Source organism: Carassius carassius, chromosome 47 (assembly GCF_963082965.1).
Source record: "Carassius carassius chromosome 47, fCarCar2.1, whole genome shotgun sequence".
NCBI classification, from domain to species: Eukaryota; Metazoa; Chordata; class Actinopteri; order Cypriniformes; family Cyprinidae; genus Carassius; species Carassius carassius.
In genome coordinates this window covers 3,493,285-3,517,935 of record NC_081801.1, presented here as the reverse complement: position 1 = coordinate 3,517,935, position 24,651 = coordinate 3,493,285, and the positions used below count along the sequence as shown (strand labels likewise).

The 24,651-nt window shown below is 36.3% G+C and overlaps 1 protein-coding gene and 1 long non-coding RNA gene across 2 annotated transcripts in view; both read right to left on the bottom strand.

Annotated features, from left to right (window-relative positions):
- Positions 1–547: 547 nt before the first annotated feature.
- Positions 548–1,495, bottom strand: LOC132130402 (uncharacterized). Its single transcript, XR_009428699.1, has 2 exons — positions 989–1,495; positions 548–937 (listed from the first exon to the last, which is right to left on the bottom strand). It is a non-coding gene; the product is annotated as an uncharacterized LOC132130402 (long non-coding RNA).
- Positions 1,496–2,109: 614 nt separating this feature from the next.
- LOC132130267 (collagen alpha-1(V) chain-like) overlaps positions 2,110–24,651 on the bottom strand; it is an 86,972-nt gene continuing 64,430 nt past the window's right edge. Inside the window, exons 30-63 of the mRNA XM_059541965.1 lie at positions 24,150–24,194; positions 23,987–24,040; positions 23,382–23,426; positions 23,244–23,297; positions 23,099–23,152; positions 22,969–23,022; positions 20,620–20,727; positions 20,413–20,502; positions 20,133–20,186; positions 18,891–18,998; positions 18,692–18,799; positions 17,075–17,128; positions 16,819–16,872; positions 16,625–16,732; positions 15,750–15,803; positions 15,545–15,652; positions 14,251–14,304; positions 14,055–14,162; positions 13,044–13,097; positions 12,902–12,955; positions 12,735–12,788; positions 12,542–12,595; positions 12,334–12,441; positions 11,815–11,868; positions 11,670–11,723; positions 11,399–11,506; positions 11,243–11,296; positions 10,912–10,947; positions 10,721–10,774; positions 9,154–9,415; positions 7,260–7,372; positions 5,531–5,599; positions 2,952–3,185; positions 2,110–2,796 (exon numbers count right to left, since the gene is read on the bottom strand). Coding sequence (XP_059397948.1) covers positions 2,650–2,796; positions 2,952–3,185; positions 5,531–5,599; positions 7,260–7,372; positions 9,154–9,415; positions 10,721–10,774; positions 10,912–10,947; positions 11,243–11,296; positions 11,399–11,506; positions 11,670–11,723; positions 11,815–11,868; positions 12,334–12,441; positions 12,542–12,595; positions 12,735–12,788; positions 12,902–12,955; positions 13,044–13,097; positions 14,055–14,162; positions 14,251–14,304; positions 15,545–15,652; positions 15,750–15,803; positions 16,625–16,732; positions 16,819–16,872; positions 17,075–17,128; positions 18,692–18,799; positions 18,891–18,998; positions 20,133–20,186; positions 20,413–20,502; positions 20,620–20,727; positions 22,969–23,022; positions 23,099–23,152; positions 23,244–23,297; positions 23,382–23,426; positions 23,987–24,040; positions 24,150–24,194 — 2,823 coding nt within the window. The 3' untranslated portion in view covers positions 2,110–2,649. The remainder of the gene's footprint in view (positions 2,797–2,951; positions 3,186–5,530; positions 5,600–7,259; positions 7,373–9,153; positions 9,416–10,720; positions 10,775–10,911; positions 10,948–11,242; positions 11,297–11,398; positions 11,507–11,669; positions 11,724–11,814; positions 11,869–12,333; positions 12,442–12,541; positions 12,596–12,734; positions 12,789–12,901; positions 12,956–13,043; positions 13,098–14,054; positions 14,163–14,250; positions 14,305–15,544; positions 15,653–15,749; positions 15,804–16,624; positions 16,733–16,818; positions 16,873–17,074; positions 17,129–18,691; positions 18,800–18,890; positions 18,999–20,132; positions 20,187–20,412; positions 20,503–20,619; positions 20,728–22,968; positions 23,023–23,098; positions 23,153–23,243; positions 23,298–23,381; positions 23,427–23,986; positions 24,041–24,149; positions 24,195–24,651) is intronic.

The window sequence follows — 24,651 nt, the reverse complement described above, 5'->3', positions numbered from 1 at the left end:
AGCACAAGATCCTCACTGGATCATCTCAAATGCTGCAGAACATGATCATCAGGATTGTTCGTGTCAAAATACTCACCAAAACAATATCATACAAGGATCCTTCCAGCTTAATGTAGGTCGCTTTTTGGTTTGTTTTAATATGCATCTCATATGGTTTTGTTCCAGATAACAAGTGATATATTTAAAATTTCATTTCACTCGAGTACGTCACGTCCATGCGCCTCCTCTTCTGCATCTCTATGTATATATCACAGTGATAACAGTTATCAGATATAAAAATGTATATCTGATAACAGATATATATTTATATATTTATCAGATCTCAAGAACACTACAGGTATCAATTAACATTTATTATTCTTTAAATAATACAATAAATATACTACAAAGAACATGGGCTTTGGTAGAGAGTTACAACAAACATCGCTCTCTCTCCATTTCACAATGAAGGACAGGCCTGTTTTCATCAGAGCACTGAGAGGATGTATCATACGGCTGATAAAAAAAATGTGGCTGTGGGAAGAAACATCAAGAGAAAGCTTAACAATTTCATGCATACAGGAAAGTTTTAATGCTTCAAAAGACATACAAGGGTGAGTGGACACAGTAAACCTGAATTTATTGACAAAAACCAATATCTCTTCAATCTCCTCTTACACAGGTTTGACACGACCGCAAAACAAACATCACAAAAAAACAGAATAAACTTTATTGGCAGCAATACTGCTGGTTTGGAAATTTACAGAAGAATCGGTTGAATTCGTTTCGTACTCATAAAGTTGTGTCAAAACTGCATATTCCATGTTGAATCCTCTCAAAAGAAACAGTTCAAGTCATATTTAATAAAAAATTAGAGCGAGATTTTGCAGTAGCAGGACTAGTGTTCAAAAGCAGAACAAACGAATGCAGGAAAAGGTCTAGTTTCATAAAAAGATGGCTCTAGTCAATGACAACAAATTCTGACAGGCGGAGGAATATACGCTAGCACAGTTTTGCAATGTACAACGTACTTGAATAATCACACAAGACGATCTGATTCTTGGTCTTCAAGTCTCTTAAATGAAGAGAAATCTCTTTGGAAGGAAAGCTGAAATCGGCAGTCAAGTTAACTATTCATTCCACTAAGCGTTTTGCTTAAAATATTCACAGAACCCTCTAAAAAGATCTAATGGAAAGGTCCCAAGACTAATTCTCCGGCGCTGTTTTAGTATGTGAAAAGGCGTTTCATTTCCAACGCAACTGCTTCTGTTGTTCTTGCTTCTGTTAACTAGAGTAGCCCTTTACATTACAGGGTCCGTGTTAATCGCAACAGCATTAACCGTAATTGTGCTCCGTTTAACCATTTCAGATCATGTAAATAGACATTGTAATGTAAAGTGTGAGCTAAAGCCTTTGAAAGATCATAAAAGTACATCAATTATCTCCATGTAATACTAATAATCTGGACATTGCCAAACGTGGTGAGGAATGATATCTATAAATGAATATGGTTTTACGGCAGAAGACGTGGAACCACTTGGGCATCACCGCAGAGCCGTTTTCAATTACAACAAACAAGTACAGGAAAAAAGGTATATATTTTTAGCACCACAGACTAAAAAGGAAATAGCACCTAGTTTACCGATATTGTGTTTCCTCAGTGTGATGTGTGCTCTTCTGATACAGGGAAGCACAAATTCATGAACGTCAGATCAAAGATTCCCTTCATGCACACAGGTCGCGATCTCACAGACCTGTGGAAGCCACTTCAACACGACAGGTAGCAAATTAATGCTCACATTATGGCCGTTTCTTACTTTTATTGTCATTTTGTTTGTTAAATTACAAAAAGACGTTGTTCACATCTGGAATAAGACATTTAGTTGCTTTTTTGTCGTATTTTAATCATTTCCTTTATTTTCTCTTTTTCAGGTTCACTGGAAATTTCCTCAGGCTCTTATTTTGGGGGTTATTGTATTTTATTTAATTTAAAAAAGGTTTTCCAATAACCAGCAGCTCTGTCCTTATCGCTCAATGGGTTCACATGCATGTTTTGAAGCCAGAACCATAAAAAATTATAATCACTTCACCGGAAAAAAAAATATACAGAAAGTACTTACAAACATAGAAAAAAAAAATATTTATATATATTTATATATATAATCACCATTCCAGGCAATGGAAGACAAGTATGCACAAAAAAACAATGCTTAGAAGTGGGAAAACAACATAAAACCCAAGTAAACAAACCAACGGAAAAGATTTCTCATACGAGAAATGCCGAACCAGACGTGCATAGAGCTACGAGTCCATGAAAAGGCGGGAAATAAAAGGATGGATCTAATCTGTCTATACAGCCTGTGAGAGGGATGAAGAGTCGGATGAGTGTAAAGTGGGCGGGGCTTGGAGAGACATGAGTGATGACCTCATCCAGTTTCAAAACTTGCATGTGATGCAGAGGGTACACTGAGGTTAAAAAGGTTGCTCTGTTATAAGAACCCATCGCTTAGACATCCATTCTTTCTTCAAAATTCTTTTATCCTTACTTTGGTATCTGTTGGGTTTGTTTGGAAACACAGAACTTTACAAATAAGTCGTCCTATTTCTTTCTTGTGTTTTGTTTTCGGAGAAAATGAATATGTTTTGTTCGCGTGTGCTCGCTGAGCAGTCTTAGCCGATGAAGCAGGCCGGTCCGACCTCAAAGCCGAACTTCTGCGCCGCTCCGCCGAAATCGTTGAACATAATGTCAACAAATGGTACCTGCTCCACTTTTGGTGTGTTGATCTCAAGAATAGTCTTTTCATAGCCCTTTTTCAACTGCGGGAGGATAGAAACGAAGCATTATGAACATCACTTGTTAGAGTTTTCAGTTTGAACTTAAGACTTTAGAATTCGGAACCACATATTATTACTAATTTTACAGTATGCAGTAGTATGCAGTTCCGAATTCAGCAAATATTTCTGGCTCTTACCGCACATCCGTCGACAGCGGCTCTGATGTACGGGTTGTTATCGTAAGACATCTCCTCATCATTGGAGCCCAGGAAGCGGACGGCTTTATCGTAAGAGTCCAGTTCCTGGTCGTGCCAAACCACCGACTGGTAACAGTTGTAAGTCAGGTTCTGCCGAGCCGTGGCGCTGAGTAAACGTAGGAATGTCATCTGGACCACTCCAATCGGATTGCCCTCTGCATCCGCGTATGAGAGCTGTGCAGACAGACAGCAGTGCGGTATAGATAAAAGCTGGTCAAACGCCCCCTAGAGGTTCTGCTGAAAACTACACATCACACCCCTCTGGTGCCTCTGACTACTGAAATTATTTGTCTACTTTATAACTGTTGCTGCGGGCTGTTTTTATGTATGTGGGTTAAAGCGACCCCAATAACATGATATTTAGCCCCTGAAGTGTGAATTTTACCAGGGGAACCCTGCCAAAAACAGAACCCGTTTATTAATGGGGAGCCCCTCACGAAATGCAATTGGGCTAGTTTTGAGTAGCAATTGGGTGGGTTTTGTTGTGAAAATCTGGCAACCCTGATGTACTGTATATACACTTTTGTTCAAAAGTTTAGGGTCATCAAGGCTACATTTATCTGGTCAACAGTAAGACTGTGGAATATTATTACAATTTCAAATAACTTCAGTTCAGTTATAAGTCTTCAGTGTCACATGAATCTTCAGAAACATAACTAAATTATGCTGATTTGGTACCCAAGAAACATTTCTTATTATTATCAATGTTAAAAAAAGTTGCTTTGCTGTTACGTTTTTACTGTTACTTCGGATCAATCTAATGCATTCCTGCTAAAAGCAGATTAACATTTATATATGGTCTCTAAACACAGGCAAGAGCACAAACTCTTTTCCCAGTTCAGTTCTGCTCTGCATGTATCAAACACCAAAATTAATTTACACATTCAAAAATTCAAGATAAACTAATTTTGTTACAGACTCCACTGAAAAATATCACTAAAATATTCAAATGAGTTGTACTGGTTTAAATGCAAATTCTCCCCTTGTGGTGTGATGCAACATTTGCATTACGGAAATATGCAAATGTTTTGTTTTCATTCCTTGTATTTACCAACCCATGTTTAGAAGAAAACTCCATCTCCTCTGATCCACAAACACAAACATGTGACTGACTGAGAGAGCGAGCGCATGCTCCATGGACACACACAAGCATCATTATATACTTACGATTAGGAGGTCCTCTCACACACTCATACGCATTGACTTTGCATGCATGCATGCAACCCACCATGAACACCTGCCCAAGACCACATTACCTTATGATCACAGCTGAATGTCAAGAGAGACTGAACCCAGAGGCTCAGTGACTGAGATCCACCACGGACACAATGGCTCTGTTCCAAACACTAGTGAACGTCTCTGTCTACCTTCTAATGACGCCAAATAAGGCTGATTTGAAACGTTCTTCGCTGGCAGCTATTTAAATATAATCAAAATAATCTTAGTGAAGTGTGACATAAGGACTTCTTGTAGTCTTTTTCAAGTTTACTTATACTTTTTACCTCTGAAATTTTTTTAAACAATATTTATGGTTAAGTAGTGTTATTTCAAATTTTAAATACAACATAGATTTGCACAACATATTAAGTTTCACATTATTTTACCTTTTAAATTATTTTTGTTTTCTTGTTATATCTTATGATTTATGCTGTATATGGAAACGTAGTCCAATTAAAATGTTAATTAAATGCTGTATTTTCACTTTTTTCTTTTGAAAATGCATTACTCACTTGCCTAATGCCTACAGTTGATTCCAACACAGCATGTTCCTAAGCGAATGACTTGATAATCTACATGCATTACGCTAAATAGTGTTTTTAAGACTGAACTACCTTTTCAATACTGGAAAAAAAAAAATTCCCTCATATCTATCCACAGATTTTTACTAAGCTCATCACAATGCAATCATCTTCTTTGCCAAGGATTCATGCAGTCCTATAACAAGGTATCAGGAAGCTGTTTGATACAGCTTGTCCATTAATGTCATTTCCCTGTAGGTGAGCATCTCACTAGCATTTGGAGCAGAACGACAATCGTGTGTTAACAGACTCAGTCACTTCAAGGTGATTTTCTCACAGACGATGGGTCGGATTCATCAGTCAGGCCTTTCACATGAACAAATCTACAAATTCTAGGATAAGTAAGGGTTTATGTCAATCACGGTTTTGTTTTTGCTTAGGAAACAGACTGACTGACATCTCCACCCACAGTCCTCAGATTACCCATAAGTCTGAGCAAACACACTTTTTACTGCTGTTCTGATTATGACCATGCTCAGCCAAGAAGGGATCCGAAAAGCATGCAGAAGCACGGTCCGTCAACAGACCGATGGTCCGGAAACACTGCGTATCCGTGGACCCTCGGTACCGAGCCCATTTATTCATGCATTCCTACTTACCATGGACCCTCTCTTGTAGCGACTATACCAAGTGCCTGGACTGTCTTTGGGCCAACGAGCCATTTTGCTCTGTAAAATAGGAGACTATTTCAGGAGGACAAGAAAGAGGAGTCACTCTTACCAGTTTACCACGTTTGTATTCACTGAACCACGACCCTGGAGTCTCCTTCACCCAAGAGGTGAGTCTGGCCTGAGAGAGAGAGAGTCAGCTAGAGTCAATACTGCAGACAGACAGACAGGAAACAGGTAGCCTATGGGAATTATTTTGATCTGTTCTGCAGTGTAGTTGTCAATCTGCCCAAGGTAGAGGCTTTCACATAAGACATGATCCTGGCAGACAGTTTGCAGGATTAAACCAACAGCCCTGTATTAAAGCGAACTTTCATACCAAAGTCCAATTATAATTATATTAGATATTTATTAATATAGAATCATTATATTTTTTGCTGAGCAAATGAAAAAAATGTCACCTAAACAGTTAAAAAACATCCATTTAATAATAATATATTATTTTAATATATATACAAAAAAAAATAATATATATACTAAAACTAAAAAATTGACTGAAAAAGTTTATATAATTATTTTTTTGCTGAGTGAAATAAAAAAGTTAAATAAAAATCTGAAAAAGTATTAGTACTACTACTACTACTATGTTAATATAATGAAAAAAATATAATACAATAAAATACTCAAGTTTGCTTAAAACCCCAAAAAATTGTAAAAAATATGAAATGAACACTTTGAACACAAAAAATTTATATTTATTTCACTCAGAAAACTATAAACATTAAGATAAATTTAGACACTTTAGAATAAGGTTCCATTAGTTAATGTTAGTTAACTATTTTAGTTAACATGAACTAAGCAAGAACAATCTATCTACAGCATTTATTAATCTTAAATATCTTAAATTAATTCATGTTAATTTCAACATTTACTAAAGCACTATTCAAATCAAAAGTTGTGATTGTTAACATAAGTTAATGCACTGTGAATTAGCATGAACTAACAATGAATAATTATTTTCATTAACATTAACAAAGATTAATAAATACAGTAATGTATTTTTCATTGTTTGTTTCTGTTAATTAATACATGAACTAATGGAAACTTATTCTAAAGTGTTACCCAAAAAGGTCACTTATAAACCATTTTTAAGGGAATGTTTTTCATCTGGTGTGAAGCGGTCCGTTTGAATGCAAGGGTTGGTTGATTTTAAAGCTTGCCCTGGTAAATCTATGTGTAAGGTGAGAATAAAAGTTGTTTGTTGTTGTCTGCATCTGCTGGTATGAAGAGTGAACCTGTGGAAGAACTGAAGTTAGTGCTGAGAGTCACCTTCACACCCCACTGAGTGATTTTCCATCAGTGATGCTTCTGAGACTCATTAAGGCAAATAAATCAAATCTGATACACAAACATCATTCAAAACTATGATACAAGAACCATCATTATATTCAAGAATGATAATTCTGACTAGTTTTTCAGTTGAATAGCTGGTATTGACCTTATTCGGGTTGAGGGAAAAAAGTACAGGTCATTCAATAATAAGCCTTTCTGATGTCCATGGTATGTCTTTCCATAGATTTTCAGTGGAAAGAACCTGAAGACTATGTGACATATTGAACAGATATTGTACTGCTATTGCTCTCTGCATCTTAAGCTGAACAATTTCTCTCTGGAGGTTTTCAGGAATCTTAGGACTACTAACTGTGAGTTGAATCTAGTGTGTGTTTGTCTTAATGTTGATATGTGATGTGCTTTGTTATTCAGAGATCAAAACTGTTTTACCCTAGATCTGGACTTGTGGGAAGGGAAGCCGTCCCAAAGTATTTTCCTACATTTCTTACCCCTTCACTCTTTTTATCGGGGAAGATGCAGCTCTCTCCACCTGCTGTGAAGTTACAGTACACTTTGAAAGAGTCTCTGGAGCAGCCCTGGTTCGGATCAATCCAGTATTCACCTGAAAACAGAGAAACAAGGGCCATCATAAGCTATATGTACTATGTTGATATTTTCACACAGGATTCATTTAAGGATTCATACAAGGCTGAAAATCAGGTGGTTTTAATCTTGTGATTTGGCACTTGAAATGCCAGTATATCGTAATTACGAAGCCCTGCACATGACATGTAAGAAAAAAATGAATGAATCGTGCACACAATTTAATAATTTGTTCCCTCGTTTTAAGTAAATCATAATGATTTGTGCCGTCGTTCTAGGTAAATCGTGCACACATTTTAATCATTACATCCTAATAGGTGCTGGTGATTTATTCATCCTCAGTAGGCTTTGTGAACAGGCAGAACTCAAAACTAAACCCTATTAAAGTGACTCTGAACATAACATGACATAACATAGCAACAACATTTTTATGAGAACGTGTATGTGGACAGGAAGTACAACTAATTATTATTTTGTGCGCTTGATTTACCTAAAGTGAGGGCACAAATTATTATATCGAGCACATGATTTACTTAAAACGAGGGAAAAAATATTAAATCGTGTGCACATCTAGTAAATCAAGGTAACAAATCGTGCCCACAATTTTTTTTCTCTTGCATTTCATGGGCTCTGTACACAATACATGCAATTAACGCCAACAAAAGAGGTTAATTTTGAATTATGCAGACATATTTTAATTAGGGTTGCAAAGAGGCAGAAGAAATATGATACATTTTTGGAAACCATTCCAGAATTTTTGGAAACTTCACAGGAATTTTTGAACTTCTGGAAAGTTTCCAGAAATTTAGCAGATTTTTTTGACGTTTTGCAACCTTTTTAATTAATTTTAATGAAATATATATTTTTTAATGGGTTTAATTTGATGCTATATCTGCATTGCTAGATTTTTTTTTATAAGCATCATCTCTTTGGGTGCTGCGAGAATGTTTTGGGTAGTTGCTAGAGTGTTGCAAAGCGGTTATCAGGCCATTACTACTGTAAACTGCAAAACTCGCCACCTCAATGTTACTTGGGTATTGTTATGCAGTTGCTAAATTGTGTTCTCAACAGCTTCTAGGATGCTTCTAGTGGTCATTGTGGCTGTGCAAAATGCGTCACCACAATGTTTGAATGGTTGCTAGGATGTAGTTTAGTTATTATTTGATAGGTGTTGTGGATGGTTGCTAGGCTTCAGATTTTCTTTTTATTTTATTTTTCATTTGCATCATGGGTGCCTTATGTTATCTCTTAGTTTTTACTGATGCTTTGTTTAAAACAGTCTAACATGCTTGGAAATGTGTGTGTGTGTGTGTGTGTGTGTGTGTGTGTGTGTGTGTGTGTGTGTGTGTGTGTGTGTGTGTGTGTGTGTGTGTGTGTGTGTGTGTGCTCTTGTTTTCGTGACATATCAGGACACAACTCTGTATAATGACATGGGTATGACACAGGTATTACAAGGAGAGGGTGACTTATGAGGACATAACCCATGTCCCCATTTTTCAAAATGCTTATAAATCATACAGAATGAGTTGTTTTTTTTTTTTTAGTAAAAATGCACAAAGTTTCCTGTGAGGGTTAGGGTTAAGTGAAGGGTTGGTGAAGGGCCATAGAATATACAGTTTGTACAGTATAAAAACCATTACGCCTATGGGATGAACCCACTTTTTACTAAAACAACATGTGTGTGTGTGTGTGTGTGTGTGTGTGTGTGTGTGTGTGTGTGTGTGTGTGTGTGTGTGTGTGTGTGTGTGTGTGTGTGTGTGTGTGTGTGTGTGTGTGTGTGCGTGAGTGAGTGATACACACCATCTGGGAAATCTGGGTGGCACAGCTGCAGGTCTTTGCAGGTGCGGGCGGGGTTACTCTGTGTGCCCAGTGGGTTTTTCATCTGTTCAATCTCCAGTTTGAGAGAGTTCAGAGAGCCGAAGATCTCCTCCATGCCATCCTCATAGTCTTTGTAGTTGGCGTCTGCAGCGTCATCCATCATCTGGCTGGCATCAATGTTCCTCTTTGCCCGTTTGGGGCTGGAATGGATAGGCAGAGGGTGGATGACATCACCAGGTGGACCCTAGACGAGAAGACATTGGCAATAATCACATAACATGAGCTATTTAGAGCACAGGTTAGTGCTGATTGCTCATGCAAAAAAAATGATTTACCATACAAATCTTTGAGTGGTTGTTCTTGAGTGGTTTCTAAGGTGTTGCAAAAAGGTTTCTAGGCTGTTACCTAATAACTGTAAAATGTGAGTGTAGGTTTTCCATGCAATGTTAGGGTGGTTACTAGGGTGTTGTTAAGCGATGTCTAAGATTATCTGAGTGAGTGTTGTTTTTTTTTAGCTGGTTGCTAGGATGTTGAAATTATGTTTTGGGTGCTTGTTAGGTTGCTGTGAGGCAGTTGCTAGCCTGTTACTGTATAATTGGAAAATGTGCGTGTAGCACACTAGGATTATTCATATTGTGTTGATAAGCGGTTGCTTAGATTTAGAGTGTTACTAGGATGTTTTAGGGGTTTGCAAGGGAGTTACTAAATTGTTGGAAGTTTTTAGTATGGCTTGGCCATACAAAATTCAGACAATTACTATGATTTTTACTTGTGGTTGCTGGGGTGGTGTGGGTGGTTGTTAGGGCACTACATTCTCAACGCTTCTAATCGTTTCCTATTTTATGTCTCACTCTATAAATAAAAATCCCAAATAATAATAACTACTGTAATACCAGTATCTAAGACTATCCATCTAAACCATTAGACCTTTACACTGACATTAAAGGGTTAGTTCACCCAAATATTAAAATGATGTCATTAATGCTTTATTCAGCATTGTCTTCTCTTCCGGGTCTGTTGTGAGCATGTTCACAACACTGCAGTGATGCTGCTGATGTGTTATCTTTGTTATTTGGACGCACCAGAAAACACGTCAGCAGCGTCGTGAATGCGCTCACAACAGACACGGAAGAGAAGACAATGCTGAATAAAGTTGTCGTTTTTGTTATTTTTGGACCCAAATGTATTTTCGATGCTTCAGCAAATTCTAACTGACCCTCTGATGTCACATGGACTACTTTGATGATGTTTTTCTTACCTTTCTGGACATGTACAGTAGACCGTACACACAGTTTCAATGGAGTGACTGAGAGCTTTCGGACTAAATCTAAAATATCTTAAACTGTGTTCCAAAGATGAACGGAGGTCTTACGGGTTTGGAACGACATGAGAGTGAGTCATTAAAGACATAATTGTGATTTTTGGGTGAACTAACCCTTTAACTGAACACTGGCATTTCCATCTATATTCGCTCATCTCACAGAGGAACAACTCATTTGTGTGTTTAGTTTTGCTTTGTTTCATAGTTTGGTTTAGTGCAGTTACGTACTGGAGGTCCAGGAACTCCCGGCTGTCCAGCTTCTCCCTTTGGCCCAGTCTGACCCTACACAGACAGAACCACAAGAAGGTTTAGGCAAATCAGAGCTAATTAAAGATGATAAATGAATCTGCTAATTAAAACACTTATTAAATTAACAAGAATGATTAAGAACATGACTAGTAAGAACATGACTAACTTACAGATGATCCTTTAGCACCTTTAGGACCAGGAGGACCCTGAACAGAAGTGAACATACATATGAATCACAATAATAAATTATATTGATATATAATCTCTATAATTAGAACCAAAAAGATGGAGAAACGTTTAAAAGTTTTCTCTCACTCTCTCTTTTTTATTTTTTAGAAAACCATATTATAGAAGCCAAAATACTGATTTGAAGTATCCAAAGAACTCAAGAACCTTATACAGGCAATAAAGAAAAAAAATCTTTGGTGCACCACCGAAGAACTTTTATTTTTCAAAGTGTACATAATAAAGCATTTAAAAAAAACCCATCAGAAAATATACCGGGAGACCAGGAGGTCCAATGGGTCCAATAGGTCCAGCGGGTCCTGAAATACCCTGTAGAGAAATACTTATTGAAGACTGCTTTATGAAAATACATGAAATTTAGCTAGTTTATACTGGTTTTTATTGCTGTATGTATGTGAACATGTTCCATACAGTGTCTCCTTTAAGTCCTGCAGTTCCCTGTGGACCCGGCAGCCCTCTGTCTCCCTTCTCTCCCTGTTCTCCTGGAGGTCCGATGAGTCCAATGAGACCAGGATGACCCTGAAACGAGCCGCTTGATTACTGAACTCATCAGTACTGAACATACTCCTTCATAATCAGTAGTTCAGTTAATGTATTGGACATTACCTCAACTGTGCTCCAAACACTAGTGAGTCACCTACCAATGAATTAAGAGTATCAAAGATGAATTTGTTTCTCTCACCTTTTCCCCTTTAATACCATATTCTCCCTTCAGTCCAGGCAGTCCAGGAGGACCCTGAAAGAGAGAAAGATAAGAAAAGAGAGGACTGTAGATTGTCATTTAAGATTATAATGAACTCATTCTCAGAGGAATATAATGTCAGTACCATCGGTCCAGGAGGTCCATCGGGTCCAGGAGCACCGGGCAGTCCTTGTTCTCCCTACATCAGGACCGAACAGATCCATTTATTAACACAAAATCACTGCCTTAGACAGAACTGTATCGGTCTGGTCTGGTGCTATATTCTTGTGGTTGAAAGAGGGATTTTTACTCTATTTCAAGCAAATTAAAAAAATATTCTATTTTTATATTATTACGAATGAGATACATAAAGGTTTTCCCACTGTGACATTATTTGTAGAGGCAGTGGCCATTGTTTTTAAAGCAGCATGAATTAAAATAACTTACAAACTTAAAAGTAAATTGTAAAGTGTATATATATATTAGGGCTGTCACTTTTGTGAAAAAAATCATTTTCGATTTTTAAGACATAAGTGTTCATTGAATCAATTGTAAAATCGATTTTCCATGTCTAAAATTGTGAGATTCACCAAATACATTTAAACTCTGACATTAGGACCTAATGAGCTGTGTATGGCTGTCAGGCTGGTCCAGTATCACTCACCACTGGTCCAGGCATCCCTCTCAGACCCTCAGACCCAGGTTTTCCAGGGCTTCCCTGAGGACCAACTGGACCTGTCTTACCAGGTGGACCCAGGAGACCAGATTCACCCTGATTCAGACACACACATAACCATTGAAACCATTGCTGTAATGTATTTGTGACTGTAATAGTGCTCCAGTGCATGATTGTGTGAGCGTCTGCATATTACCTTAGCACCCTTCTCCCCCTGTCTTCCTTCAGGTCCAGCAGGTCCAGGAGGTCCCTGAAGAGAAAGAATGAAAATTGAGAGCCTTATATAGGTATTTTTAGTTTAATCCTATTAATATTAATGGAGAGTCAGAAATATTTTTGGCTGCTAATTGTAATTTTCTTTTAATGCAAATGATATAATCATTGCTCACTCTCTTTCCTGGAGGACCAGTGGGGCCAGTTTCACCAGTAGGTCCAGGGGATCCCTGAAAGAAACAAATAAACAACATTATAAAAGCAGCAAACATTATAAAACACACACACATATGCATGCAGCCGACAACGGAGATGTCAAATGGTTGTGTTCAATCATACTCACCGGCTGACCAGGCTCTCCATCATCACCCTTATCTCCAGAAGCACCATCCACACCCTGTAGAGCAAGAAAAAAGGACATTGCTTCCTTAAACAACCTGAAAATATATTTGCAATAACTGAATTTACACATTAATAATACTTGCATGTGGACCAGGCTCTCCAGGAGGACCAGGATCACCAGGGAAACCACTTGGACCCTAAAAATCAAATCAAAACATTGTAGCGTTTCTGTAGTTGACCAAAAACATGGAAACTGCATGATCTCATAAGTATAAAGAGAAGGGTATTAGCATGCAGAACCTACAATACACTCAATGAACATTGAAGCATATCTTAATTTATTATTTGTATTTTAGTTTTCTTGTACCGAAATGTAAAAAACAATCTTTTGAATTAGATTTTTTTTTTTTTTTTTTACTATATACACTTTTTGGCCAACAGCCTTCAATCACGATAAATTTTTGGTCCTTCATATTATGCAAGGCCAGTTTATTTATATAGCACATTCATACAAAACGGTTATTCAAACTTAAAAATTCAAAGGATTAATAATAAAATCACAACAGATGCATAAGAAGTAAAAAAAAAAAAAAACATGCATGTGAAAAACAATAAAAGCAAAGAATAAAATTTATTACAAAATTAATTTAAAATGTATAAAAATATTTGAAAAAGTGTATCAAAAAGAAAAGAAAAAAAGGGTCGAAAAATAAGATACAGTACAATATTAAAAAGGTTTGGGCACCTCTATTCAATTGCATAATAGAAATAGAAAATGATATACTATTTTGCATACACAAATGTAAAAAAAAAACTTTTTGTTCAAAATCTTAATTCTGTATTATTCTGTCTAATTAAAAATAAATGCATACATAAAACAACTAAGGTAAATTACGCTTCATACTGGTATAGTATGAAATATCACTTTTTGAAATAGCAAACACAGGTTTGCTAAAGACAACATTTAACAGTGTTATTAAATTATTAGTGTTTTTTAAAGAATAACCTTGAGTGAGCATTGGATGACAGCAAAGGAAATTGAAAGGTTAAACATGGTTCTTCTATTCCATTGCTGCAAGAACCGCCATTTGTAAGCTTTTTTTTAACAGTATATTTTTCAGACACCAAATAGGGCATTAATGATAAGAACGTACAGGACTTCCTTTGGGACCATCGTCTCCCGGTGGTCCTTTTGGTCCGGGGGGACCAGCAGAACCAGCGGGTCCGGCTTCTCCCTTTTCACCTCGCTCTCCCCTTGGACCCTAAAAACACACACGAGATATGAGATATGTCTGTTGTAGCAGTGAAGTTTTAGAGTTTTGCATGTGCAAGTTTGGTTTTTTGCCGTACTGAAGGGCCGACGTCTCCTTGCGGACCTGGTTCTCCTGGTTCACCGGCATCTCCCTAGAGAAGAACAGAGAGAGACGTAAGGCACTTTTTTTCTCCTCGGCACTGCAGAGATTTTGTCCACTGGACAGAAGAGCACGTCAGCATCATTATTCACTGTCTCGTCAGCAAATCTGCTTTCCTCTGCAGAACAACACATTCTAGCATGAAAATCTGCACAACATCCATATTCAGACAAACAAACGTCCTTGATGATGACCAGTCCCATCAGACGTCAGATGAGAGTGGAAATCATTAAACTGCACAGTATGTTTCCAGACACTTCTGTACGGAAGAGGATTAGGACCGAGCAATAAAAAAAATACAAATAATAAAACCATCTCAAGATTAAAGTCATTGTAATGCCAAATTAAACTCAATTGTTTTATGCTAGTAATGTATTTTAGACTTTTACAGTGTTAATAAATTATTAGTGCTTTCAAAGAATAACTTTGTGATGGTAAAGGTAATCTAAAAGGTAAAACTAACCTTAGATAACACAATTAAATATCCCAATTTCCATGAACCCACTTTTCACAAAAACAAACGTGTGTGTGTGTGTCAGACTGAGGTATCTCTCTCTTTCTCTCTAAGAGGTCAGTCAGAGTGAAGTGCTGAGGTAAATCTTCCAGACTAACAGCAAACAGCCTTGTCTCCAGGTCTCATTCTATCATCTTTATCTGTTTTCTTTAAGTCCTCCCCTCGTCTGTGTTTTTCTGGGACATTTCTCTAGGTGAAACTCCTCTCTAAGCAGAACTGAAACGGGTCCCTGGTTTCGTGGGAGAACAATAGTGCTGAAGTGCCGTATTAAATAATATTGACAGTGGCCAGGGCTGAGGTGATGGAGCGCAGTCATGCGAACACACGGCCTGTTCGCTCTGCTGAGACATACACAAAATACTCACACACACACACACAACCAGACCTCAAGATCACTGCACTGAAGGATAAGCACAGCGCAGTGAAGCTCAAACCAACGCATCAGAGATACCGTGTTACACTTTATTAGGATGGAAGAATTTTGACATTTTGAAGAAAAATATTTAATTTACAAAAACACTCACAGACACACAGGCAAACACATATACAGCTTTAACTCTAGAGAGAAGCTACAGGAAAACCTCGAGAGACACAGATCCTGAACTGACTGAGCACACAATCACACACACACACACTGGGATAATTACTGGCGTGTTCTCCCTCAGATCAATAAGGATGATGGTTTCTAATTTAGATAAGATGTTAATGTTTTGTAAACCTTTTCTCCCACGGCTCCTGGGTTGCCAATTCCTCCTGGAGGTCCCTGTGGTCCATCGGCTCCTGGGGGTCCGGAGGGGCCTCTGGGGCCAGGAGGGCCTGGTGGACCCTGAGAGAAGAGTCAAAAAAATACAGAAAGAAAACTCAGTTTCTATTTAAGAACATTCACATTTGACCAAACTGACTGTACAGATGTAGAACTGTACCATCTGCCCGACGTCACCAGTCTCTCCCTTCTCACCGGGGGGTCCAGGCAAACCCTGCACACACACACAACCAGTTAAAACCAACTGCAACTCATATCATCCGGTCAAATCCTGCCCAAACTACATAAACAACATTTACAGTTCACATTAAATGCCATTTTGCAGTCCCTTTTTCTTCCACAGTCTGTCATACTTCCAAGGCAAGACTTGGTTTTATCCATCTGGAACAAATTTGATGATGAATTGAAAAATGTATTATATTATGGTGCAATAATTGTTTCAGATGGTGATATCATGGTACAGTACGTAATACTAAAACTGAAAATGAAATGAACAAAAACTATCTAGTCACAAAAAATATATATAAAAAAGCATTCAACTTTTTTTTATCAGCCATGTTAGTTTAACTTGAAGTACAGTACTTAAATATCTAAAAATAAACTGAAATGAAAATGAATAAAACTATATAGACATAAAAAAATAATAAAAAGGACAAAATAACTACAAAATTACAAAACCTTGAACTAACATAAAAGGTTAAAAAGTAAGAATGAAATCTAAATTAAATTAGAAATAAAAACTACTGTATGTCAAATATACTAAAAAGGTCAAATTTTTATTTAGTACTAAATTAACAAAAAATGTAATAAAAATTTATACAAACTATATAGACAATAATTTTTTATTTTATTTTATAAAAACAAAAGAAATTAAATAAAATTTTAAATGAATTTAAATATACACAAGTGGTAAATGTTAGGATAAAATGAATACATCAATTTCATTAATAAATAAAATGAATTAATACAAATTAATAAAGCTATGAAAGTACATCAAAGATACTAAAATAATGTTTTAAATGTTGAAGTTGTAACCTGAAGGCCGACGGGTCCGGGTGGTCCTGGGAAGCCTCGTGCACCCTCATCTCCCTTCTGTCCAAACAGACCCTGCTGACCTCTGGGACCTGGCTCTCCATCAGCTCCCTGCAGGGTGGAAGTGACATCACTAGCACCACTTACACCACAGCAAGACACGCCACAAGAGAAATGGCTGATTTCAGTATACTTACAGCTGGACCCGGCTGACCCGGAGGACCTTGGCTACCGACAGGACCTGGAGGACCCTGAAGGACGGCAGAAAGACAAATCTTTCAAACAAATATGAGACAACATCTATATTCATAACCGCGCAGTGGTAATAACAGAATGAATAATCTCCATGGGAGAACGACACAAACAGACAAATGCAAACAGGACTCATTGAATATATCATGTTTTTGGACTGAATTGAAATGAAATGTAAAGAGTACATTCAGAGTGACTCACCTGCTCGCCCTTGTCACCTTTGCTTCCCTTCTGTCCCGGCTCTCCAAGCTCACCCTGTCACAATAACACAGCATTTACATATGCAAAAAGGTCATATCTAAAATAATATCTAGAAAATATCTAAAAAGGTCACATGATACAATAATACAAATTATACAAATTCAGTATGTTTCTCAGAGTTTCTGGGAGGAAAAAAAACTGCTGCTCAGTAAGGCTGCATTTATTTGCTTATATGTTCAAATGTAATTTATTCCTGTGATCAAGCTGAATTTTCAGCATCATTCCTCCAGTCTTCAGAGTCACATGATCCTTCAGAATAATATGATGATTTGACACTCAATAAACATTTCTATTATTGTCAGTGTGAAATTGTGAAATCATAAATGTCTTACTACCGTTTCTGACCAATTGAATGCATCCTTTCAGAATAAAAGTATAAATGATTTCGTACAAAAAAAAATCATATAACTTTTGAATGGTAATGTATTCATATTCACATATTTTTTTACATGAAACTCCAAGGAAAATCAAATAACACAAAAAGAAAAATAATATTGTATTAACATAGTAAAAACATGGTATTGCCGGGGCAATTAATAACACTCTAGTATTCTTTTTAGTCTGTTTTTGTTGGTGAAGTCATTTATTAGAAAACTAACATTGTTATTTATTCCCAGAAGGCTTTGCACCTGTCACACATGGCACAGCTGACACACATATCCTTCAAATATCGCTCACACCTTAAAACTGCCAATGCTAACACATGTTGGTGTCACACACACCTCAGATCTGTGTGTGTAGGTGTGTGTGACTGTGTCATGGTGATGTCATGACACGTTCACGTTAGTGTTAAATTAGACCATTTCCAATAAGGCAAACTGCATATTTGATTCGCTGCGCTGTAATATCACTTACATATCAGTATCACACATATTTCTCATTCGAATGTGACATTGCTAAGTTGCTGTTCCACAGGTTTGATACTCTAATAAACACAAACACAAAAAACACCTGGTATTCACTTTTCTTGAAAAGGAACTAAATTTAATAACATGCTAACATTGGATAAATTATGAGTTGAATCAAGATTTAATATTAAAATAAAATGTAAAAGTCTAGCATTTATAGTATTTGTCAAATGTTTGGAAAAATCTAGATTTCAAAATGTTTGAATGAAGTTCATGTGACTGAAGACTGGAGTAATGATGCTGAAAATTCAACTTTACATCACAGTAATAAATTACAATTTACAATGTATTCAATTTGAAAGCATTTATTTTAAAATGTAATAATATTTCACAATATTACTGTTTTTGCTGTATTTTTGAGCACATAAATGCAGCCTTGACTTCATTCATGTATACTGTATTATCACAGCTTCATCTAATTTTTTTTATTTGCCCATGCACTGAGCAAATATCGAACCATCCATCCATTCCTCTAGAGAAAATATTGATCAGACAGCTGAGTGGTTTTGTTCTATGTGTGTGACGTGGCCTTCACTTCTCTTCATCCTGATCTAATCATCAACCAAATTCAAATTCATGCATTACTCTGTCCTTAATTCAGTCATGTCACTTCTCAAACCTTCTTCTACCACTTCTTTTTCTTCTGTACCTTATCACCATCCTCTCCCGGGGATCCGATGGGTCCGGCCGGGCCAGGAAGTCCCACAGGTCCCTGAATACCATCTCTACCAGCTGGGCCTTGAGGTCCTTTCTCACCCTAATATGAGAGGTTGTAGTTGGATATTGAATCAAATGGAGCTAAACAAGGATCAGAAATGAAGATGGAGCATATTTGAGGAAGTACTCACAGGTCCACCTTTCTCTCCAGCGGGGCCCGGGGGTCCTTGAGGTCCGGGTCGGCCCGGGAGGCCAGTAGGTCCAGCTGGGCCAGCAGCACCACGCTCACCAGGAGAGCCCTATGAATATGCAAATATGAAATTTCATCACTGATTTAGTTGCAACAACTGCCATTTGCTTCTGAGCACTTAATGATCTGTTTGATTAATTATGCATTTGTTCTTGAAAGAAATCGTATGGAGGTGTTGACAGCTGGCATGCATATATGATTTTTAATGCAGAAATAAATGCTGTGTTTTCAATATATTGATTATATAACTATGCATATTGCGATATTATATAAGATTTATCAGTAAATTTGAATATACACAATCCTGGTGTGAAGTCTGCATGAAAAGAGAGAGAAAAGAAGAATAGATAAATCTTTTGATCATCTTTAATCATCCATAATTTATACATATGCACTAGTCAAACATTTGGACACAACTACTTATTGACTTTTTTATTACAATTGTATTTTATTAGTAAATATAAAAATATATTTATGATCATAGATAAAAAATTTAATACAATGTTTATTACTAAATATTAATATTTGTGCATCTTCTTTCAACCAACCTCATTAAAAACACTGTTTAAGATGTTCACATGTACACTGCCAATCAAAAATTTAAGGTTAGTAAGATTTTGTAATGTTTTTGAAAGAAGACATTGCCCACTAAGACTTTATTTATTTGATCAGAATACAGTAAGAACAGTAATATTATTAAATAAAATAACAGTTTTCTGTCCTAATACATTTCTTTAACAATTCTTTGATGAATAGAAAGTTAAAAAAGCTGATTATTTGAGATAGTAATCTTTTGCAACATTACAAATGTCTTTGCTGTCACTTTTGATGTATTTAATGCATCCTTATTATTGCAAAAGTATTACCTCAAACTTTTGAATGGCAGTGTACAGTATGTTGAACACTTGTTGATGCTTTTTCTGCACTATTCACTCTAAAGCATGAATTAAATAGTATACAAAACTAATTTCTATTATTCCTACACATAAATAAACATGCATTAAATCGGGTACTGTAGATATACTGTAAATCATCCATGTCATACAAACACTGTACTCACTGAAAACCCAGAGTGTGGATTAAAAGGATAAAAGAGAAAGAGAAACAAGGTAAACAAGCAAAAAACAAAGCAGTTGGAGAAAGGTAAGATAGATAGGCAAATAGAGAGAGCATGTCTACTTACAGCGGGTCCAGGTGGCCCTGGAGGTCCTTCATTCCCTTTCAAACCTGCTGATCCCTGCAGAGAGACACATAAAACTGCTGAACCTACACAAACACATCCGTGTGGGGCTGCACGACACGTTTGATGGGTAGAGGTGACACGGGGATGAACTATTCATACTGAACAACAAACTAAAAAGTTCAAAGCATGAAAAGAGAGATGCTCGCCTGGGCAGAATTTACAGGCGAGTTACACAAAGCCGGATAATTGTGGTTAGGCATGTTTAATTCATGAGACTCACCACAGGTCCTGGTAAGCCTCTCTCGCCTGGGAACCCTCTGAGTCCTGGAGGTCCATCTTTACCTGTGGGTCCTGCAGGACCTGGATCTCCCTATAAAGACCAGATATAATGTAAACCGGTTTTGACCAATACTGGATTTGGATCTGTGTATATGTAACTTTATTGTGTGTAAATGTTGACATGTGTACGGCCTGAATTTGTTTGCACCTTTGCTCCCTCTTTCCCAGCAGCTCCGGGTAGACCCTGTTCACCGGGTGGTCCTGGGGGTCCAGGGTGGCCTCGCTCTCCCATTGGTCCTGTCTCACCTGTTGGTCCCTGAACAGAAGGAGAGATGGATTATGGGTAAAGCAGTGGGGTACTTTAGTTGATCCTTCGGGTCGACAGTGAATCAATTCAATTGACGACACCTAATGAATTAATTCAAAAGAGATTTGCAGATTCACCTTAAAGAAAATGTGTTTTCCACAAGATTTATGAATGCATATTGAAGAATGTATTAGTAATTCCAATTATAACATCTTAAATCGAAATGAAAATGAGCTGTGGTTTTTAATGCAAAAATAAATATAAATGTATATTGTATATCTTATATCAGTAAAATCTGAAAATGTGAAAATGCTGGTGTCAAGACTGCATAAAAAGAGAGAGAAAATGTTAAATAAACATTGGAGATACTCATTATTTGACTTTTTGCTTGTTTTATTACGAATTTTCCACATTTTATTTTAAGAGTAAATAATAATGAATATTAAAATGTTTATTTATTTGTTTATATTGTAGTGTGGTAGATGAATCTTTGGGTTGGCAGTGCACTGAATCAATTTAAGTGACGATTCGTCAGTGAATCAATTCAATTCAATTTCGATTTGCAGAACAGTTTAATTCACCTTAGCAAAGCCATTTGCAGAGTTTGCAAATGATTCATTTATTTACATTGCTACTTCAAGAAAATATGATTAATTCCAATGATAAAACTTTAAATCTTGAGCAAAACAAATGATTTGTTATTATGAAGTCATATTTAAAAGTCAATTTTTAATCAATGCATCTGAAACACAATGCACGGTTGTACTCCTAGCTCTTGCATAGTTCAAAAGTGTGATTGCACAGTATAACCAAAGAAAGCGATCAAAAATCCTGGAAAACATACATTAATAAAGATCTAACAGGTGTTTCAAAAAGATCAGTGGATATGCAAATTATGCAACATGAAGAATGAAAGAAAGAAAGAAAGAAAATCTGATTATATGAGTCCATTTTCATGGCAGAGCATGTGTACATCCATATGTGTGTGCGTGGCACTGGTGAAACCTGTGCCCACCTCAACATTTGCATAAAAAGTAGAATTTCATGATTGCCTATGAATAATTTATCACCCAGTCAGCTCCAACATCTAACCGCATAAACAAAGGCATGTCAGGAGACAAAGCACAGACAGGCCAACAAACGGCCCATATGTGACCTAATGAAGCCATTGTGATTCCCCGGTGACAACCTTAAGACACCTTTAAGATAATCTAATGAGCGAGTGATGGCTGGTGACAGCCTCATGAATATGTAGCACATGTCTCTGGCCTCTGTCTGTGGTACCCATGCTGGAAAAACAGATAGGTGTGAGGGGCATGCTGCGAAATGCTTTATAATGTTTTATTCTTCTGCAGAAGGTACAGTAGATGCAGCCTAGCGATGCAGTCCTTTTATTTTATTATTTCCATGCTTCATGTTTTTCATAATTTTTTTCAAGTTTTAGTAGTTTGGTTAAGTGTTTATGTGCTTTTGTTATGTCATTAAGCCATTTTAATAATTCAGCTTAAACATTTATTTCAGTTCTTTTATTTTCTAATCTTTTTAAAAAGTTTTTCATCTAATATTTATATTTAATTTTATTTCAACTTTATTTCAATTCCAGAACATTTTAATAGTTTAATTACCAATAACAACACTGTCAGTGTTTTAGTAATTTTTATAATTCAGCTTAACATATTTCAGTCATTTCATTTCAAGGCTACATTTCGAATATATATATATATATATATATATATATATATATATATATATATATATATATATATATATATATATATATATATATATATATATATATATATATAGTATATATATGTTTAGCGAGATTTATGTTTCATTGCCATTCCTTTATTGTTATACAAAAAAATTTGGAAAACTAATACTAATTAATACAATAAATACTAATATAAGTTTTAATGGAGATTCAAATTAGAAAAAAACCTTTTCTTGATATTCAAATATTCTTTTTTTCTTTATTAATTTCCTTAGATAGATAGATAGATAGATAGATAGATAGATAGATAGATAGATAGATAGATAGATAGATAGATAGATAGATAGATAGATAGATAGATAGATAGATAGATAGATAGATAGATAGATAGATAGATGGATGGATAGATATATTTTTTATGTGGGCCAAACATTTTACTAACCGATTTTATTGGAATCTTATTAAAGGCATTATTTATTGTGTAATTCTAGAATCATTTAGAAAATTTGAACTGCAGGATTCTATGTTCCACTTACCTGAGGTCCGACTACACCTGGGGGTCCGGGAGGTCCGGTTTTACCTTGGAAACCCTGTCAGAAAATAAATTCAAGAGTTTATTGCCATAAGTATGTGAATGTGTGTGTGGTCTTATCAGACACCACTCACAGTCTCTCCTCTCTGGCCAGGGTGTCCGGGCAGCCCGTCCTTTCCGGCAGGACCCTGAAAATGAGAGAGAGGGTGAGAATCAGGACAGATGATTGGATGAAAGAAAGATTTCTATAGTTATTACTACAGTATTAACGTCACTTACCGGTGGACCCTTAGGGCCAGGAAATCCAGTAGGTCCCGCTGCACCTAACGGACCCTGTAAGGCAGGAAAGAGAGTGTTCTGTCTCTCTGAAGCAACAATCGATACTTTGGAAGGATTCAATTACTATTTATACTGTACCCGTTCACCGGGTGGTCCTGGGGGGCCGTCGCTTCCTGAGTTGCCCTGTGAAGGTGGGGAGGAGAAGCAAATGAGAAAAGGCAGATTAAACAGAACGTTTTAATATTTCAGAATGTTTGTATAAATGTCCATGCAAAATGGATTAATTATTAATAATGTAAAACTTATGCTTATTGCCTGAAGTAATGAGTGACTGATAAGTAGATTTGGTAAAATCCCTGTTGCATTTGAATTCGTTCCAGCTGAGCCGTGGAGAAAAACCTTGCGTTTTGAAATGTAATAGGAGCACCGTTTGCCCTTGTCAACACGTTTAGCTTTCATAGCACACAAATGATGAAAGAGGTTTAAAATATCCTGAAGCCTGAGATGTTTTCTTTCAGTCAGTCAGGGGGTGGGGTGCTTTTCCTAATTGAATTTTTATGTGCCAAACACTTGTTTTATGCATGAAAGATACGAGTTTCTTTGTGTTTTTACATTTGGATGTTATATTATTTATTTACTAAGGCAGAAGACCCCTGAACAGGGCTGTGCCTCAATACATCATCATCTCATTTAATTATAGAATTTCACGTATACGAAACAAAGGAGAAAAAGGACAGCCTCACCTTTGGTCCTGCTTTCCCAGTGGGTCCCCTCGGGCCTCTTTCACCACGGGGTCCCTAAAGAAAAGATCACATGACGTATTAGAAAACATTGAGTGAAATAATTCCTAAACTGATCACAAGAGGGTACGTATTGTTTGTTTTTGTCCTATCTTTGTTGTCTTACCGTAGGTCCTCTCTGTCCTCGGGGTCCCGGCTTCCCTGCTGTCCCCTGTTTGTGAGAGTGAACAATATATGAAATAATACAAAATAAAACATTTTATATCATTCAGTTCTCTATTATTACTTTTTCTTATTTTATTTTTAAAAGATACTATGTTATAATAAATAAATGTTAACAAAATAAATGTTACAATAATTAAACTGCGCACTTTGTGAATATTAATATATTTTTAAAAGATATGTGTTATATTTAATAAGCTCTAATAAAACCTAAAAATATAAAAATATATCTAAAAATATATATAAATTAACAGTAATATATAATAATTATACTACATCGTATGAACAATTATTAATTGAATACTATTTTGGTTTTAATAATGATATTTATTATTGAAATTCAGAAGTAAAAGTAACTAAGTAAATGTAAGCGTTTCAATTCTCACGCTTCACTTACTGTTCAAATGCTCTTTTTAGCAAATTCAGTTATTAAAAAGATCATTAAT